Source organism: Opisthocomus hoazin, chromosome 10 (assembly GCF_030867145.1).
Source record: "Opisthocomus hoazin isolate bOpiHoa1 chromosome 10, bOpiHoa1.hap1, whole genome shotgun sequence".
Taxonomy (NCBI): domain Eukaryota; kingdom Metazoa; phylum Chordata; class Aves; order Opisthocomiformes; family Opisthocomidae; genus Opisthocomus; species Opisthocomus hoazin.
The window spans coordinates 18427152-18446305 of record NC_134423.1 but is presented as its reverse complement, the minus strand read 5'-3'; the positions used below and the strand labels follow the sequence as shown (position 1 = coordinate 18446305).

Below are 19154 nucleotides of genomic sequence, written 5' to 3'. Positions count from 1 at the left end.
CGAGCTTTGGGAATTACAGATCCTGACTTTACAGCAGACTCTTACAATATACCTACAATAATTAAAAAAGAGATGGAAACACAGACATGTTGCCATTGTCCTGGGAAAATTTTTGACAAAACAAGAAATTCTTAGAGGTACACAAAAGAACTGCACACATTATAGGTTTTTCATGGTGTTCTGATCTGCTAAGAACCTGTCACTAATCCGGATCTGACATTCATTACCTGTACCATTGCTGCGTATGCCAGCCAGGCAGCATTTGTAACACGTAATTTCCTCTAACATCTTAAAATAAAATAAAAAGCTGTAGCAAATGGCACAACATGATATTGCAGAGGAACCTGTATGCCTCTGCATGCTACTTGTCTGTCACTGTTGAATCTGCATTTCCACCGTGCTCGGTGTGGTTTCACAAGTTCAGTTTTGTTTTCTCACTGCATTTTCCCCAGTAATTCATATACCTCATCTATCATTATCACAAAGTTTTAAAATCTCCAGCAGCTTTGCCTGTTTCTAACACAAAACAAATCTACATGATCAGCTTTTGTTTTCTCTGCTAGTTTTCCCTTTATCTTTAGCATCCTTATGGATTACATATACATTGGCTATCTTGTTGACTACTAACATATGTGTTCATTGTTTTCCCCATAATTGTAGACGCTGTTGTAAATAATTAGCTGCTTTTTAGTTTGGATTGTGAAATATGACAGAAATTGTGTTTCTTCTATGCCTGAGAAAGTATAAATAGCATGTGTCCAACTATAAATACAGCTATTATGGAAAGGTCATTGTTTGACTCTGCAGCAGCAACACTACAGAACAATTCAAGAAGACAAGTGAACAAAAGTTGAGGCAAACCCTACTGTTGCACCTACACTAAGTTATACTGACTTTCCTTTCCACACTTTATCAGTTAGTTCCAAGGATTACTACTCTGTTTGTAATGAGCGGGTCTAAGGAGAGAAGTCAATAGACATCACTCCCAGTTATCACTCAGGCCATAACCTCTACAGGGCTGAGCCTTGCAGAAACTGCCTCCCAGCTGCCTCCATAACACAGTCACATCGGGGAGCAAAAAACCAGATCAAAACATCAGACTTGTATTATTCAGTCTGCTTTCCTCTAATTCTGAATAGCGACCGTCAAGAGGCTTGTCTAAATTCTCATACTGCTATCAGTTGGCTCCAGGTAGAGTCAAATGCTGTAAAAACAAATGCATTCAGAGCTTGTTGGAGAAATTACTGTAAACGTGGGCATCAGTAAAGAAGGTAGTAGTTTAGCAGTACTACTCTCTGCAATGGCCTTAACATGAAGTTCTTTATTCTTTGAAAGTAAAAGTCCTTCAGAGTATATCTCAGATTCATTCCTTCTTATTTTAGATATTAATGGATGTGAAGTAACTGAAATGAAAAAGAATACAGATGCACTGCAGAAATCAATAGAAAGAGAGGAGAAAGTCCCGAGATGATTCCTTCCTCCTAAAAATCTAAGCAGTCCCTCCACGGCATCTATCTTTTTCCACTGGTGAAAGAGGGAGGCTAAAGCAACTACATTGCTCATGAAGATGATTATGTCAGAGATCTAAATATGGCATCAACAGTTTTCGTAAGGGGAGACTGTGTTAAGCAGCTAGCTAGAGGATACAAATATTCCTGTACAGAAAAGGAATACTGCAACATCAGGATGGCAGCAGAGGACTTCCACATCAGGACCTGAATGTTGTACACTGAAGCTGTGTAAACTGTATTTCTGATGATGCTCCTGAATTAATACGTCCAAGTTCTAGCAAGGTCTACTTGGGACTATACAACAGGACATCTCAAGATTAGAGCTGACTCATGTGCAGGAGGAACAGACCTATGACTTGTACTGATCACAAAGGTTTTAGTGATGTATCTGATAAAGCTCAGTTGTTTCTGTAGGGGTAGCTCACACCACAGAGACCTGATGCTGCCTTACTAAACGCAGACTGCTGAAGCCCCATAGACTGATGGGCACCCTGTGAGTATGACAGACTGCACGCGTGTCGTTATGTAACTAAAATCCTTGACCACAAATGTGAAAACTGCACACTTAACGCCTTGTTAGTGGAACTACCGACCTATTAAAGTTTCATGCAAAACTCACTGTCATGTTTAGTACTGAATTTCTTTGCTGAGACTAGCACTGAGAACAGCAGGGTGGCTATGGAGTCAGGGTGGTTTACTGTTTTACAAATGGTTGTCCAGATCAGGGAGTAAGACATATTGTAGAGAGAAGCTTACTTGGTCTATAATCATTGTGTGAAGAGATAAACGACTTCAGTCTTCAGGGAAGTCAACCTACCAAGAACTAACTTCACTCAATGAGATTTAAAAAGATCTTAGAGCAGGAGAAAAGGAAGCAAATTATTTCCTATTGTATTCTTCCTCTTGAAAAGGCTGATTAAAGATATGGGGAGAAGGCATTTCAACATCTGTCACCTGAAGACAGAGGAGCTAGGAAGAGCAAGGAAATAATTACTAAACAAATCCTTCTGGTGGAAAAAAACCATCCTAGAGTCAACAACAGGCAAAAAGTTTTGATTGCACTGCAGTTTAACTATTCTGATAGCTTTTTCTTTTCAAGTTTTATTTTAACGTTCACCCTTTCAGCCAAAAAGGTTCCATAAAGCTGCAATAATATAGCATCATTATTTAAAAAACTAAAATATAATCAAACACCTATCACAGCTATAACCGAGAAATAGACTATGTTAAATATAGAGCAAGGACAATTAAAGGCAGAAATGCAACCACTGTTCTCTCATAATAAATGTTTCAGGGCAAGCTTTTGTAATATCTAACTGAAAAGACAAGCACACTTCAGTAATTTCTGGACAGGATGGGCGTGTGGCAACTAGAAGCTATATTTTACCTAAAAGAACAGCAAAACGCATGAAGATGACCTTTCCTTTAAAATCATCTGGGGAAAAAATCCTTGAAAAATATTTTTAACGCCTTTTTAAAATATAAGACAGAAAGAGACATCCCTCAGCCCTTCAACAAGTCAGCAGACCCCGATCAATCATTTGTAGCAGATTTTTTTAGTTTCCTTGTTTGCACAGAATCTGTTACAGTACTCTAAGAAGATGAGGAATCAATAAATGGCAAGTCCTTTGGGTCATGTCTGAAAATTATCATCCACCACCGAAGATGACAATAAAAAAGTTTCTAAAAGCAGGGTAACTAGTGATGTTTTGGGTAAATGTACATGAGTGCTTAATCAGGCTGCTCAGGATGAATAAATTGGCCATAAATCTGTGATTGTATAAAGAAAAGTTCAACAAAGCCACCCTATCAACAAAAACTATAATTTTGTATAAATCCTTGGTTGCTGAATACCCACCTCTATTGCCAACAACACAACTTCTTTTGAATGTGAAAATGTTTACAGCAGTTTGGCTGCAAACAATCCAAAATCTGCACTACTACGCAGGTTAACAAAGCTTGTTACAACTACCAAGTGGTGTCTGATAATGCTAAAATTTGAGAAGCACTGATAGCATGGTATTTGCAGTACTTGACAATTTCAGTGTCTTAAATGTAAATTCTTTTTAGACAAAAAAAAAAAAAGCGTGAGGCAGCTTACTCCATGCCTTAGCTTCCTGCACACTAACCTTCTGTAGTAGAAAAGACTTATTATTGTATAAACTGATCAAACACTAAATTAATTTGAAAATATAAATAAATAGATCTCACAATCAGCTATGCTGCAAATACAAGTTTCATGGCTAGACAATTCCACTCCATGAAGAGTTTCAGTGGCTGACCAGGTCAGCAAGACATTATACAGATTTCACACAACAACTGCAGCTATTGAAACTGAGGTCCTGTATCCAATTTTTTTATTAAAAAGATTCAAAAAAGGAAAAAAGCTTATTCTAAGAGAAAGTGGGACAGTCTGCAAAGGAAGAAGAATGATGAAATAATATGGAAGATGTGCAGACAGTGGGGCTATAATAAACAACTGATAAGCTCAAGATAAAGTGTTGATTTCAACTGAATGTGAATATTTGCAGAAACCATTGCTGTCTATTAGAACAGGAGACTATCACTGCAGCACCCCTGCACACCTTGGCTCTGGAAAATGTTCTTCACACTTGAAATGCAGCATGGAGTTGTGTTCAATTTTCAAAGTAACATCATAAAATAAACTTGTAAGAGGTATTTCTCTTTTCTGGAGTAAAATCCGTTGCGGTCATAGTACACTGTCTTGAGTTTCATACTCTTGAACATTAACTCACTCAAGCAACCACACAACTTTAAATGCATATTTCCAAAATGAAAAATGGTCTCTAGATTTCACTGTTCAGACTATTTTTTACAGTTACCTGTCAACTCTCAAGAAACAGCAATTTATCTCTCAAGACATCAGATTCTTCACTAACAATAGGCATGAGCTTCATCTGACCTGGAAAACACTTAACCCACTTTTTTACGTCATTCTTGAAGGATGTTGTAATAAGTGAAGACTTGGGATTAGTTATTTATCCCCTTAGGAAGGCATCTTCTGTTTCTTCTATCATAATACATTGGCATATGACTCAGCCCTTATTTTGGCCTTTATTTTCCTGGAGCATAAAATGGCATTTGTAATGTAAGTTACATCTGGTTGTCAGACAACAGGTAACTCAGTTTTTAAACACTTGCTATGAACAAGATCACTTAGATTAAAGACTAGTAGGACAGTCACTTACCCACATCTAAACATGTACTTTAAGGCAAATAGTTTCATGAGTAGCATACTTCATACTGAAATAATGATCTGCTTTCCATAGACTTGAATGGCACTATTTAGGTAGTAATTTCACCATAAATCTGTTAACTGTTATGTCACATCACAGATTCCAAATACTAAATTATGGCCACTATTACTTAAGGATCAACATTGCAACAACTGACATGGGTTATTTCCTACCTTTACAGATTGGTCACTCCAACAACAAATGAGTTTCAGCAATGAAACAGTCCCAAAGTCTGCTGAATGATATCTACTCTTACCTGAAAAACACACACATAATTTATGAACTGATAAGATACACAGAAGCACACAAATAGAAAGATATTTAGCACTTTTTATTTTTCACTTCAGCAACATACCTGAAGAGATCTGAAAAGTGTAATCTTTTTGGAACTCACTTTCATCTGATACAATAAGCACAACATGTTCAGATGATCTATCATTTGAAGGTTTATTTTTATTCTAAATCAGGTTAGTCTTTTAAAAAAAAACAAAAAAACAAAAAACACACACACAACAGAGGTGTGATATCCCAGAGTATGTTTTCATCACAATTTTCTAAATATATTGAGAATACCTTCCAATTTGTACTACTTAACTATTGATTTTACTATGTAAATTGTAAAACTACTTGAATTTGTCTTTCTTAACCTTTTAAACAGTAGCAGAGTCTATTGAAAAAAAGATTAAATAACATTTTGTATAGTTACAGTTCCACCTGATTTGCTTTTCTGCTACAGGGCAACAACATTGGTGTGTGGTCAAGACATCACATGGCCAGTGGCTCTCCAGTTATGGTTGCAGTTAAGAAAGATGCTGCATTTATGGATTTTCATGTGAGTTTTTATTACTACCCATCCTGATTTTTCTGATTATTTTCAAAGCAAAGCATGGTTTGAACTGACAGCTGTGCTGGTTTAGTCCACTTTTTCCCTCATTTGGAGTTCAATAGACAAATGTGACATCTCAGTACTTTACTGCAATATTTGCTGCCAGACATACAAGTTGGGTAAATTGGTTGTAAGATCCTTTGAATCCACACAAGGATCTCTGATTGCCAGTACCACATAATGTCTTGAGAAAAAGAAACTGAATTGTGAACTGTTAAGTAGCAACTGTGTTTCAGCAACACCGAAGTTCACAAGTAACCTGACCACACAATGCAGTCATTCACTTAAATGTTGGATTCCTACAGCGAAGACCGAAGTTTGAAAAAATCATATAAGTACCTGGCGGTACTTCAGTTTCATCTCCTTGTATGCACAAAAGTGTTAAAGACTCCTGTTTTAATTTTGTTTTGCTTCTGTCTCTTTGCACATGTGTAAATGTATACAGAAAGTCCAGAAACATCAGCCGAATCAAGATGTAACATGGCCCGTTCTGCTGTCCAGTGTGTCCTTGATGCTAAAGAATTGATCACTAATAAAATGTCTGAGACATCTGCAAGTCTCAGATAAGATTTTAATTTGTAAATCCAAACAACTGTATGAAGTAGGAGATATGGGATATGAGTTAGACTACCTTATAAGTTTTAGGTCACTCAGTAAAACTATTTTTATGCCCATGAACATTTTAGTCATCGCTGCACCATTTCCATGCCTTTCATCTACTTATTTCCTATTGCCACTTGATGCTATGATCCATCTCTTTCTTCCAATAGGCATTTCTGCTGTCATCACAAGTTCTACAGTTACAGTACGTTTAAGAGTCATAGAAGGAAAAATACACTAAAAACCGATTTTAGATGAGGCTATTAACACAGCAGAGATATTTGCATAGCAGAGGGTCAAGATTTGATGAAAGAATTTGTGTTACCAATCCAGACAGGACTCAGTCTATAACAGGAACACTATATTTGTTAGGTAACGTATACTGACAAGTATGCATATTCTGCTTAGGTTTTTACTTAAATATTCTTTGGTTAGCTGCATACTGTAAAAATAAACTTAGACTGGCTTGCAAAACCAAGATTGGTGAACAACTGCCTGTGGGACATTAATGTGAAGAGATTACCTTATTCTACCCTACCCAAAAATCTAAGAGCATTATTGAACAGTCAAGATGACTCTTGTATTATTAAGGCAACAGTTTGCTTGAAGGGCTGTATATATTATTGGGCATGGTGATGAGGGAGATGGGGGAGGGAGGAGACGTCAGTGTTTGTCTTCTTAAATTTCTGTTTTTCAGATTGCTAGACAATGTCCTTAGAAACTCAGCTGAATGTTTTGCCATCACAGAAAAAGTATCCTTGATTCCAGTATTACTTAACAATCAACATTTTATTTACATGTTTTCGTGATATTCATAGAAGAAAACAGACTCATTCAGTTTCTGTATTTGCAAACTGGACTTGCTCAAAGTTAAAGAACATAAATAATTTCTTTTCATTATTGAAGTTAAATGATGTATTTTAGCAACAAAAAGCATGCAAAAAAACCCTCTTAAACGCCAATATTGTTACTCTTCCATATACTTACTGCTTGGTAACTCTCCATAAAAACTGGGGAATGAAGATGTTACTGCTTCTATATTTCGCCATTTGTCATGTACAGATTCCAATTTCTGTGGACTAAAAGAATATGAAACTATTAAACAAAACTTGAACATACTTACAAAAATCTTATAAATTACAGTAGGTTCTTTAAGGTAAGTACTCTACTATCAATTACTATCAACCGCAATTTAGTTTCTCCTCAAAAGTCACTTGCATTCTTTTGCCCACAACTTGGTACTGAAACATTCACATGTACACAAATACTGAAAAGTACCATCCATTCACAGGAGCTTCACATTTCAATCAAAACTTATCATAGTTATCTTGTATGTTGTATTGAAAAAAAATTAATACGTGAAGAACTGAATCAAAATATCATTTTCACAAAGGACTTGTGCTGGTTTTTTCTATTACTGAGGAAAAAAGTTCAGGGAAACTAGCAACTTTGTTTTATAGGTTTCCTTTTTTCCACAGTGTTAAATAATTTAGAATATTACTGCTATACTTGGTATTTCAGTAGATGTCTACAATATAGGAGACCAGTGTTTATATCTACTGCTCTCCAGTACTTTGTCACTGACTCGGCAATCTACCCTTGAAGACAAAGGATATGGATGGAGGGGAAAGGAAGTGAAAAACGTCTCCAAACCCTTGCATTATTTAAAACTATTTCTTTTAAATACACTGCTATAGTGACCCTGCACAATCTATATTTAGGTGCCATTTAAAAGACAATATATTTCACCTTTCAAATTCACTACAATCAACAGTAACTCGTAATATTTCAACAGCCTTGCAATACTAAAAAAACTGAAAGCTTTCAGCTTGAGAGCTTTAAGTTACAGATACAAATCTCAAAAGGCAGCAGAAAAATTCTTCTAAGACCTTTTCTTAATAGCTTCTTCCTGTTTCTGTCCCAATTCTATAATCTGACACATTTTACTGCAGGTTCTTTTATTTTCACTGGCTGGGTCAAGTTGCAAAAAAACCAACAGATATACAGACACATTTATGAACAACAGCTTATAGACTCAGCCCCAAGTTTTCCCAAAGCCATGTTTTTCATAATTTATTCTTTTTGGGTTATCAACTTTTTTTGGTGAAATGTTCAAATTATGTTAAACAAATACTAAATTTTTATCTTTTTTTTAAAAAAAACAGATTAGTACTGGTCTGATAATGCGTGCTTAACACATACCACTGTTCATTATTTTCACATTCCACAAGTTTCATTTATCCAATCAAATAGCTCATAGTTCACAGAAATACTATAACTTGAAATTTACCGATCCAAAACCTGAGCTGAAAACTTGTGTTAGTAACTAGTCAAGAGTTTTTCAACCAAATATTTTTCATTGGGGAATGATGATCCATAAAACCCATGGTTTAAACAGAAATGTATGCATACATGCTGACAAAGACAGAATTTCTGCTCAGAATGAGAATACTAAGCTCATCCAAGAATATCCAATATTCTATGAATTGATCAAATGCATTTTTCCAGTTCTGACTCTCCAGATTAAAAGTATGTTTATACGTGCATTTTATTTAAGAAAAAATAGATTCCTTTCACTGTCCTGTAACGGCAAAATCATCAGATATGCCAAGGAACAGGGATTTAAACTTTATTATTTCATTCGCCAGGTCAAGGCTGTAAGCTAACTGACACTAGAATAATTCTTCTTACAGCTCAATGAACATTTCATTGCTATATGCAAAGTGGGCCAGCATTAACAGAAGAAAGCTGGAACCCCCAAATTATTACTAAACCAGTAGCTGTTTGGCACTGTGCTGCATCGCAAGGAATAAATATACAAGTCCATTCTCCAGCATCAAAGTAGGCAGAACTATGAATACCAGCTGAATACACATTAAGCAAGTATCTTAGTCACTAGATAAAAAAAGAAAATCTGAACAGATTAATTTAAAAGTCTAAAAGCTTTGGAGTTTGTACCACCATGCTAATAGAAAGTAAACTTTCACAGAATGGAGGAACATCCATGGCTGTTGACAGATAAACTACTGAAAGGACATCAGAATGCATTTCCTCTTTCATATTAGTAACTGAATTAATAAGAGTTGTTTGTACTGCAGTAATACTTAGGAGACCAAGACCCTTACAAGCTGTCCTAATAACTCCTTCTGCAAATGCTGCAGTGAATTAGAATTAAGTATGTAGATTTTTCACTTGAGCATGCCGCAGTTTTAGCAAAACCAACTGCCCAATCCGGTGTGGCTCCATACTGCACTTTAAAAGGCAAACTGGTCAAAACAGCATTTGCTTGGTTTCTTTCAAACCTTTAATTAGGCAAAAGTACACTATTTTAACAGCTCATAATGCCAAAGAAAATTCATTCCAATCCTGAATACAGAGTGATGAACAAGTATAAATCATATAAAAAGATTTAATGAGTGAACAGATATAACAATAGCTCATTCAGACCCCAATCATTTGCAATAGGAAGAGGTGAAATGAAGGCTGAATCCTAAGATCCTGGCAAATAGGCCAAGTCTTATTCATGTTATGCTTATTACCAGGGAGGGGGGAAGAGGGAAAGGGAACTTCACAGGAAGGGGGCTTTTTCCCTAGGTGGAGAGAGGGAGATAAATTTGCATACACACACCTGGTTTCGAGGCAATACAGAAAGTATAGATACATTCTGATAGCAATTTCTGATAGCAAAACCATGCCTTTAATACTCAGACACAAAGATAACATTATCACATGATGTACATCATGTATGGAATCAGTTGGTTTGTTTTTTTTAAGTGTCTGAAGCATGAAATTCTTTCCAATGGCTCTAATCCACTTCTCTCCCTAATGCCAACAGTAACATCACCTTGTTGGTCCTACCCACACAACTTTGATTCTGCACAACAATGATGATTCTTGACTGTAGTGGGACATCATCTGTAGTTTTACAGAGGTTAGGAAACAGTACAAAATTCTTGAAGTATCTTAACTATTCTTATCTTTACTTATTGGGGAAAAAAATAAAAAGCGAGTTATGACTGACATGTCTAAAGTTCTGAAACAGTTCTTGGAAGGTAGGGGAAAAGATAAACTCTGTGCTATCATGGGATGAAGACATGACAAGAAAAATTTCCTGTCACCAGCACTAAAGAGGAAAATGTCCAGGTGGCTAAAACTTCTGAGGTCTGTGTTGATAAAAATGTAGCAAATACAGTCTAGTTCTGACCAACTTCCCTACGAAAGAACATTTTGTCCTTCAATAACACAGAAAAAATTGTGGTTACTTGTCTGTTTGTTTTCTGAATGTGTAGGAGATGAAGAACAAAGAAGGTACAGCCTCAAAAGAAGGCAAGAGTGTGCAAAGTACAGCCAGGAAAAAGAATTGTGCGTTGTCTCTGTACAGACCCATAGCACTTGTAGTTGCTGTTTAGGAACTCAAGAGGAAAATACGGAGCTCAGGGAAAAAAAAACCAACACGCACAAAAAAAGAAAATCCCAAATCCACAAACAAAACAAAACTCCAAGAAAGTAATTGAATGGATACAACTCCAGCACTCTTCTCCAGATGAGGCCACTGGGAGGCAAAAACCCATGTTAGACCATCACAAATGGCACTACATTAAAACTTAGCTACAAGACAGCTATAAATGTATGCTGTTCAGCTCTGGAAGAAGAGGTAATTCAAACCACATCAAAATCCCAAATAAAATATTTCAGAGTCTTTGAATAAAATTGATAACGTTTTTTATAACCAAAATTTATGGCAATTTTTTTTCCTGTTTTGTAAAAAAAATTCACCTATTTCTACATGAGATGCTAGCTTTTAAAGCTTTATGTTGAGAAAACTTTAAACGATATAGTACTGTTTTCACAAAAAAATGTGCGTTTTTTCTTGCAATAGTTTTAACACTTATAATTTTATGGGAGTTATGTTCCAAAGCCAGAATGTATACATCTGGGAAAAACGTTTGATTCTGGTATGACAACTAACTTAAATTACAGTACTCTGTTGGAAAGACATTGTGTAAGACACAATGCAGGCATAAAGTCTTTCCTGGCATAGAAAGAGATTCATGTTCAAGCTGGAATCCTGAAAGCAACCTTTCGTATTAAGAGCTTGTGTGAACATGGACCAGTAGGCAATATGATTAGCAGTAAAAGTAACTGAGAAATGTGCGTTTGTCCTGCGGGATAGCACATATCTTGAGACATGCTGAATGCCTAGAGCTTTGTGGAAGATGCACAGATATTTGCAGCATCAGGATCAGTATTTTTTGTCCCCCTTCTTGCCTCTGGGCCACAGCATCACTAATGCTGAAGTTAATTGTCCCTAAAATGCTAAATACAGACCATTCTAGGTTTGCTGAACAACAAAAGTTTGTGGACAATATCCATTGCCTGATTAGCATGCTCTGTTTGGCTTGGTCAAATAATGTCGAGCATGCTATTTTTCCCTTAATGCTGAAAAAGCATTTAGTCAATATATTTGTTTTGAGTAACACAAATGTTATTTGGGATGGTTCTCACAACATAAGGGCTGATGAGGCATTCATTCCCAGTAGCTGCCACTATTACTGGGGCGGGGGGGGGGACGATGTGTGGCGTGTGTTGTACCTTAGATAGTGTAACTAGGACAGACTGTTCTTGTCTCATATTTTATTCATCTGTGGAGCCAAGGGTTTTCATGGTAAAGAAAGTATACTGCTTACGGGGAGCGGCAGCTAAAACAGCACAAATGCGGTAATGCATGTCTCAAAATGTGCCTGAAGAGATCTCATTATTCTACTTAGTTTAAAACGCGAGGAAAAGAGTGATCTCTGGAAAAACCATGTGTGAAGTCGGATAATTCAAGTTCTTGTTTCTTAAAGTTTTTGCATAATTTTTCTCATCTGCTAAATAGAAAAATGTAATGATACTTAACTTTATCGCAATTTCCTTTTATTTAGAGAACATCCTATAAAAAAAAGCTCTAGAGAAAGAATGTAAACTCTATTGTAAAAGTCCATACTTAAGAAAAGTGTTTGTTTCTATTTTTTACTTTTTAACTGCTACGAAGGAAGAAAAGACTCATAATGAAAAGGTTCTTACCTTTCAATTTCACCTGTAACTGGTGAAGCTACGTTAATTATCCGTTTGATTAAAGCTATTCTGCTAAATAAGAATACTACTATTTCCAATCCCTTTGTTCCATAACCATTATTCTTGAGTCCGTCCTTCTTTCCAGCTCGTCCTTCAGTTGCAGCAAGGTACTTGTCTGATAAATCAAGCACTCTTTTTGAAAACAAATTCATTATTGCATGTTCTTCTAGCATACCACAATCAGTACGTTTCCATCCTGGCAACATTAGTGATAGGTGGTTTTCTTTTGACACAAGTCCTAAAGAAACAGGACATTGAATCCTCAAGATATCCAAGTGTCTAACACAGAGATGGTCTATTTCTTTATCTACACCCCATGGTAAGAGGCATGACAAAAGCAGTTTAGCTGTATCAATGGTGACATTCACATCAGTGTTTCCTGATGGCTGCATTCTAATCTTTCGTGAACTCTTCATTTTTTTCTGTCTTTTCATGCCACCACTTTCTTCCAAAGGTCTAGCTGCGTTATCATCCTTCCAGACCTGGTTTGAACAAACAGTACCTACTTGCCCATCCACTGGAGATATGGAGCCAGCAGCTTTATTTCTTTTTAACGTCGGTGCCCTTTTCTCAGTAGTACTTTTGGCTCTTTCTAGAGTGTCATAGTTGTGGAATGAATTCGATGACTTTATTCCATTAAGTTGAGATGACAGCAGAAATTCCTCAAGTTTTTCCACATCAAATAAGAGAATATGAAAGTTTGCATTGTTCCATTTTGTTTTAACTGGTAGAACAGTAAAGGGCTGTTGGATGCAGCTGGTATCAGTTAACTGAAAGAAAAACATTAAGTATCCAAACACAAATCCATAGTATTTTGTAATTTTCAAGATACCAGCATAGAATTGCATATGGAATAGGCAAAATCTATTAACTTCATTAAGTTCAACTTAATTATATTTATTTACTTCTTACTAAGGAAAAAAGATTTTCTTCTAAATAGCTCAAGATACACAGAGATATAAGCATGTGAACACTATAACACAGGCTCCATCATCAATTATGCAGCCATGCTGTAAGATTACATACATCTTTGCCAAAACTCTAGGCTGATATTTCTTCTGCTAGGCCTAATTTCAAGATGAAAGGCTTTTACTAAAGTTTTAAAGAATACAGTTTTTTTCAAAAATAAAGCTAGGGAAACAAATCCTATGACGTTGAAAATACTTGCAAACCTTGAGAATCTGTATGCCTTGTAGCAATTTGATACATGTCTGAGATAAAGACTATGCCTTTTGCCATTTCAAAACATGCAAAACTGTCTTAAAGTTACTTAATTCTGAGTTGTCGCACATACTTTATCAACAATAAAGAACTTTAATTAGATCTCCAGTTATAAAATTAATTACCTTAGATGAAAATAATTGAGCAGAAAAGGCTACAGGAGCTACTACAATGTTTCTAAAATCCCCCATACTTCGTCACCAACTTTAAAGGCCATTCACAACAACAGATTTGCAGAGCATCATTTCAGTTCCACGCACTAAAGTGATAATTGTGCCGGTATAAATACATATGTCTGATTACTGCTGTTAATAAATACCCAGAGAAAATTGTTTATGAATCCTCCTAAAATCTGGCAAAAGTGAAGATCTGAGAACAGCTACAGTTACTCACAACTTTACACTGACATATTAAACCATGATAACAGTAACCTAATGATGATGATGATCTGTAATAGTATCAGCTGAACAATATGAGGAAATGTTCAAAATAATCTTTTTTTTTTTTTTAACTTGGTCTTATTCTTGTAGTTTTATTCTTTAAATGATAAATCATCATTAAGAACAAAAGTTTACACCTTGTAGAATTAATTTTTATTTTGTCAGTGTCCTTGGCATAGGATAGATACTATGCTGTGACAAACTCCTGAAGAGGGGATGTCTGGACACATTAAAAATCAGCTCCTGATGCAGATATCATAGAAAAACTTACCCACAGAAATGCCCATCAAAACTAATCTCTCCTGGACATTAGAATCTTAGAATGTAGTCTAAGCATACAGAAAACAAACAATATTTGAGAAGATAAACTAAGATAAGAAAGTCTTCTCCATTAGGACAAACTCTATAGAAGAGAGACAAGTAGAACGTGCGTTAAAAAGCAAGAACTCACAGAAGAATGAAGCAAAACATTCTTATGAAGGCATGTGAATGGAGGATACATGGAGGTAGGAATAAGATCCTAAGGAAGAAGGGGAAATTCCAAAGTCTGTCCAGCAGCCCTTAGGATATTCCTATCTATGGAAAACATTCCATACATGCTTTTCCTCCACTCTTCAGGACAGACACTCTGTCTCGGCCTTCCACGCCAGCTAATTTGAGTCTTTTAGGAGATGAAACACAGCAAGTTGCCTCAGATCACACATTCCAATCAAGATTCACTTACAAGAGTGGACTTCCTACCTCACACATCTGCAAATTTAGAAGAAAAGCCTTTCACATTCCTGCTGCCCTTTTCCCCATACAAATCTCTGTACCTATGAATTCCCGGCATGACAGAATTTTTATGACAGAGCTTCTGCAAGCTTCAGAAAGCAAAAAAACCTTACTAGTTGGGGCACAGTAGAATATCAGCCTCTTGTTCCTTCCTTACTCCTTTTATAATAAAGGACTGAACCTACCTACCACCCAATGAAGAGTCTGCAATATTGATGCTACCAGTGACAGTTAATGGTGAATATTCAAATTTTAAAAGAATGATCTTAATGTTTCAATAAAACCTATTTTACTCCTCAATTTTGGATTTTACCTGCATTTTAAAACTGAAAATAAAGCCTGAAACAATAATTCCTTTAAATAAAAAAAATGAAGTATTTTGTAAATATTGACTCTGGACACTATGAATTTTTCAAAAGATTTTTTTTCATATGAAAAGCAATATTTCACGGGATCATAGAAATCACAGAAATGTTTACTAGAAGGAACGTCTGTACGTCATCTCATCAAACCTCCTGCTCTACAGACTTTCAGGTCACTGACACTTTCATGAAACTGCCGGTATTTCAGAATTCATTTTCGGAGGAAAAAACCCCAAAACAAATACCCAATTGTCATTTGGAGCAAAAATTCTATTGCTTCTGCATGCAACTAAAAAACATACCGGAAACTGAATTAAATGAAACAACTGAATCTTCAAGAATACTCCAAGAAACTTCTATTACAGAGACAAAACTCTAAATTTTGTCTGAGAGACACACTCCAGATGAGTTTGTAGAAGAACAACTACTTTCTTGCACAGGAATCATCATGCTGCATTACCAAGCAGCATTCCACTAAAGTACTGGGAGGACCATCCAAAAGTTAAGTTACAAGATTGTGACACAGCACCTTATATCAGAATCCTGCTGTATCTATTAAAGAGCTATCTTTTGCTTTCAGAGGAACAGCAGACGTGAGGTAGTATAAACTCCTCATTGGTGCTTTTGCCCTTTTCTTTAAGCGCTTATGACTTGTATGTTTTTGTCCAGCACAAGCCTATGCCCTCAGCACCGTGTTCAGTCTAGCTATTTCACCTTTACAAGCAAGCACGTATGACCAGAAAGACTGCAGCAAGAAGCAACTCTTCAGCCCAGTGATACTTTTGCAAACAATCATGTCAGCTTATGTCAGCTTCCATGTCACAAGTGATACAGACTTATCTAGATTGCTATAACAGTTTTAATTTTCTTGTGATAATTAGAAATATTCCACTAACGCAAAGAATTGTTTCTGTTGAAAATAGCTGATTCTTAAAAGAAACCATCAAGTGTTAGTAAACAGGGCAACAGCTGGCTTTAACTTGAATGCAATGTCGATTAACTCATCTTTCTCATAACCACTCCTTACCTAACTCTTTTTACATTACAAACTATGATTTTATAGGATTAGCTGTTTTAAAACTGTTAATATTTAGGTTACAAATAATCAAAGGAAAAAATTTGACTCCCTAGAATAAGTTATTTGACTATTTAGTTTAGGGTAATAATATAATTTGGCTTTCTATTATTTAGAGAATGATGGTCCCACCAGATGAGGATGCACTCTAAATACATAATCTTATTTAAAGATCTCCATAGGGAGTCATAAGTAAGAGATTATAACTGCTTGTTCAGGTTTTCTTTTTAATCCCTTTCCTTTTTAAAAAATAATACATTGTAGTTAAGCACTAGGATTATTTTTAATCTTTAATTATGCTGTTTCCTAACACATGGGGAGAACCCCATGGAATGCAAACACTGGAATTCACAAGCTAGCTTTGACATTAATAGAAGCTATTACTATTTGGCCTATCATTTTCATTTTCTCTGTTCTATATGTTTATATTCAGTTGATTAACATTCAGAAACCTTTAGGACAATCACCATCCAAAGGAAAACACTGCGACAATGTCAATCTGTTGAGGCATCTGGCAATGCTACTGTGTGTGAAGTCACAATAAATGTTTATTGGCAATATGAAAGCTTATTGACATTGATCCTAAAAGCATCTACCAAGTTATCTTAGCTCTCTGCCATAGGCATTTCATTCCAATGAAAGAAGGTGGACATCTAAAGCTTTAGACATAAAACACTATTTAGGAAGTATGGACAAGCCATTCTCTGTAACAGAAGATGACAGAAAATGGAAGGAAACCCATAAAACTAACAAGGAAGAGGAGAGCTGGGAATAGCATTTGATGATGGATATTGAAAAGAAAATTAACAGATATTTACATTCTGTACTGTGCCTTTCCTGAAGTTCTGGAAGTATTTCATAAAAATAATTCTTATTATATTCAGCTAAATATTGTCATTATCTTTAATTTTTTTCAAATGTACACATTAGGAGTTTAGTAAATCAGTGTCAAAAATAGGCTAACAACAATAGCAATAACAAACCACAACTTGCCTCTGAACCGTGCAGTCCAACTTGGAGGCTTTCCTGTTGCCAACACACAGGCTTCAGTAATGAAAAGATCCCTTTTTTTCTTCTTTTCTGACAATTTTTGCTCAACTTGGACTCAGTTATCACAGGTTACCTTTCATTCCAAACTGCTTAAGCTGATAGTACTGTATATATGAAAACATCAAGCCATTCAAGCCTTATTAGTCTCTCCGTGAATTTCAAATGATGATGTCAAAAAAAAATTAGTATTACAGAGGCTTCCTTCAATTCTGCAAGTTAAGGGACCACCATGCTATAATGTACTAAAAAATCTACAGATTTTGATAATCATCATTTTGAAAGACAATAGAGGCATCTTTTCTAGTTTACCATTTCCAGTTTAGATTTTATTTTTGACATGGCCAATTTTCTGATTCCCTATCTACAGGTCTCCCCTGACCACCAATGTTCCATCTACTTTTATTATTTAGCTGAAAAATTGGGGAGATTTTTCTACTTATTTCTTGTAAAAGATCTTCTGAAAGTTATTACAGAGAGGGAAAATTGTATGAGTTTTCACAGCTTCAGTAACTCTATCCGGATCTTGAAAGCTGATCTTTGTTCTCTTTGTCATTGTCCAAGTGTATGAATCCAAAATAACTATAATTGTTAAGGTCCCTCGCCATAGTTTAGTTGTGAAAATTCGCAGAATGGGCTACGTTTTTTTTGTGCATCACTAGCAGTAAATCAAACATGGGGTTACAGCAAAGGAAGTGTACATTAGTCAAAAAAACTTTTGTAATAAGAAAAGTGATGTTTTCACAAAGTGTAAAAATTGTAATGCTGAGGGCTAAAACCATTTTTTTATTGCCAGCTTACTGCTTATTTTTGTTGGAAATAGAAAAGCACTTTATTTTGTGTATGCATGAATTATCTCAAAATTAATCTAACAGCACCATCTGCCATTTCAGTTAAAATATTGGCTAGTCCCTAACAAAATCTGAGGAATAAGTATCTCATGAAGCTTCTATAATTAACTGCCAGATCTTAATTCAAACATATCCAAATCCCAAACTAAAATAGCCCACTTTTTTTTTTTTATTTTTTTAGAATTAACTAAGAACTGTTTGAAGCTGAATAGTTTAGTAATAAGGCTAGGCCTCCTTTGTTCAAAATAAAGCCATTTGTGTGCTGATAACATTCCTGCTTAACAACTGGAACTTGGAACATTTTTACTGCTTGGAGACATCTGCATTGCTTGATAAGGCTCCCTGTAAGGCTTTCACCTGCAAGCTCTAAAGCAAGAAGTCTGGCTACAGACCAAAAATACATCCTGAGACTCACAAACCTCTTCTGCATCATCTCTGACTGACCCACAGCAGAACAAACTTTCTATATCCAGGAAAGAGCAGGATTCAGGGAGGCTTTGAAATGGCAAGCTATGTTCTATGTGTGGCAACTATCATCTCTGTAACAGCTCCCTAGTTTGCCACTGAAGATGTCTGAGCCACGACAAGACAAGAGCTGGGACAACAAACTTTGCATACTCACTTTAATTGGTTTCTTCTGACATGGAATCCATTCCTGCTCCACAATTTACAAACCTATTCTACCTCTTCTCCCTTTACAAGTTTTTACCAAATGACATTAGCAACCAAGGAAAAATCTACCCCCGTCTATGGGAAGGGGAGGCAGGGCGCTATCCTTACTGTTGCCCCCAAATACACCAATATATGCCATTATCTTTAACAGGTTTAAGACAAACATACCACATAAAAATTTCATGGGAAGTACAATTCAAGCTTATTTTACCTAGCTGCCTTCTCATCTCTACAGGCCTTTTTCCACTGGGATCCGACTTGTTCTAGCAACACTATTCCACTTAAAATACACGCTTCCATTAGCTGGCAGGGATTCCCTGGCAGTTGAAACAGTGTATGTA

The 19154-nt window shown here is 35.9% G+C and overlaps 1 protein-coding gene across 1 annotated transcript in view; it reads right to left on the bottom strand.

Annotated features, from left to right (window-relative positions):
* The window catches only part of WDR72 (WD repeat domain 72), a 118057-nt gene that overhangs the window by 46101 nt on the left and 52802 nt on the right, over positions 1–19154 (bottom strand). The window contains exons 14-16 of the mRNA XM_009940224.2: positions 12321–13141; positions 7242–7333; positions 4942–5024 (exon numbers count right to left, since the gene is read on the bottom strand). Coding sequence (XP_009938526.2) covers positions 4942–5024; positions 7242–7333; positions 12321–13141 — 996 coding nt within the window. The remainder of the gene's footprint in view (positions 1–4941; positions 5025–7241; positions 7334–12320; positions 13142–19154) is intronic.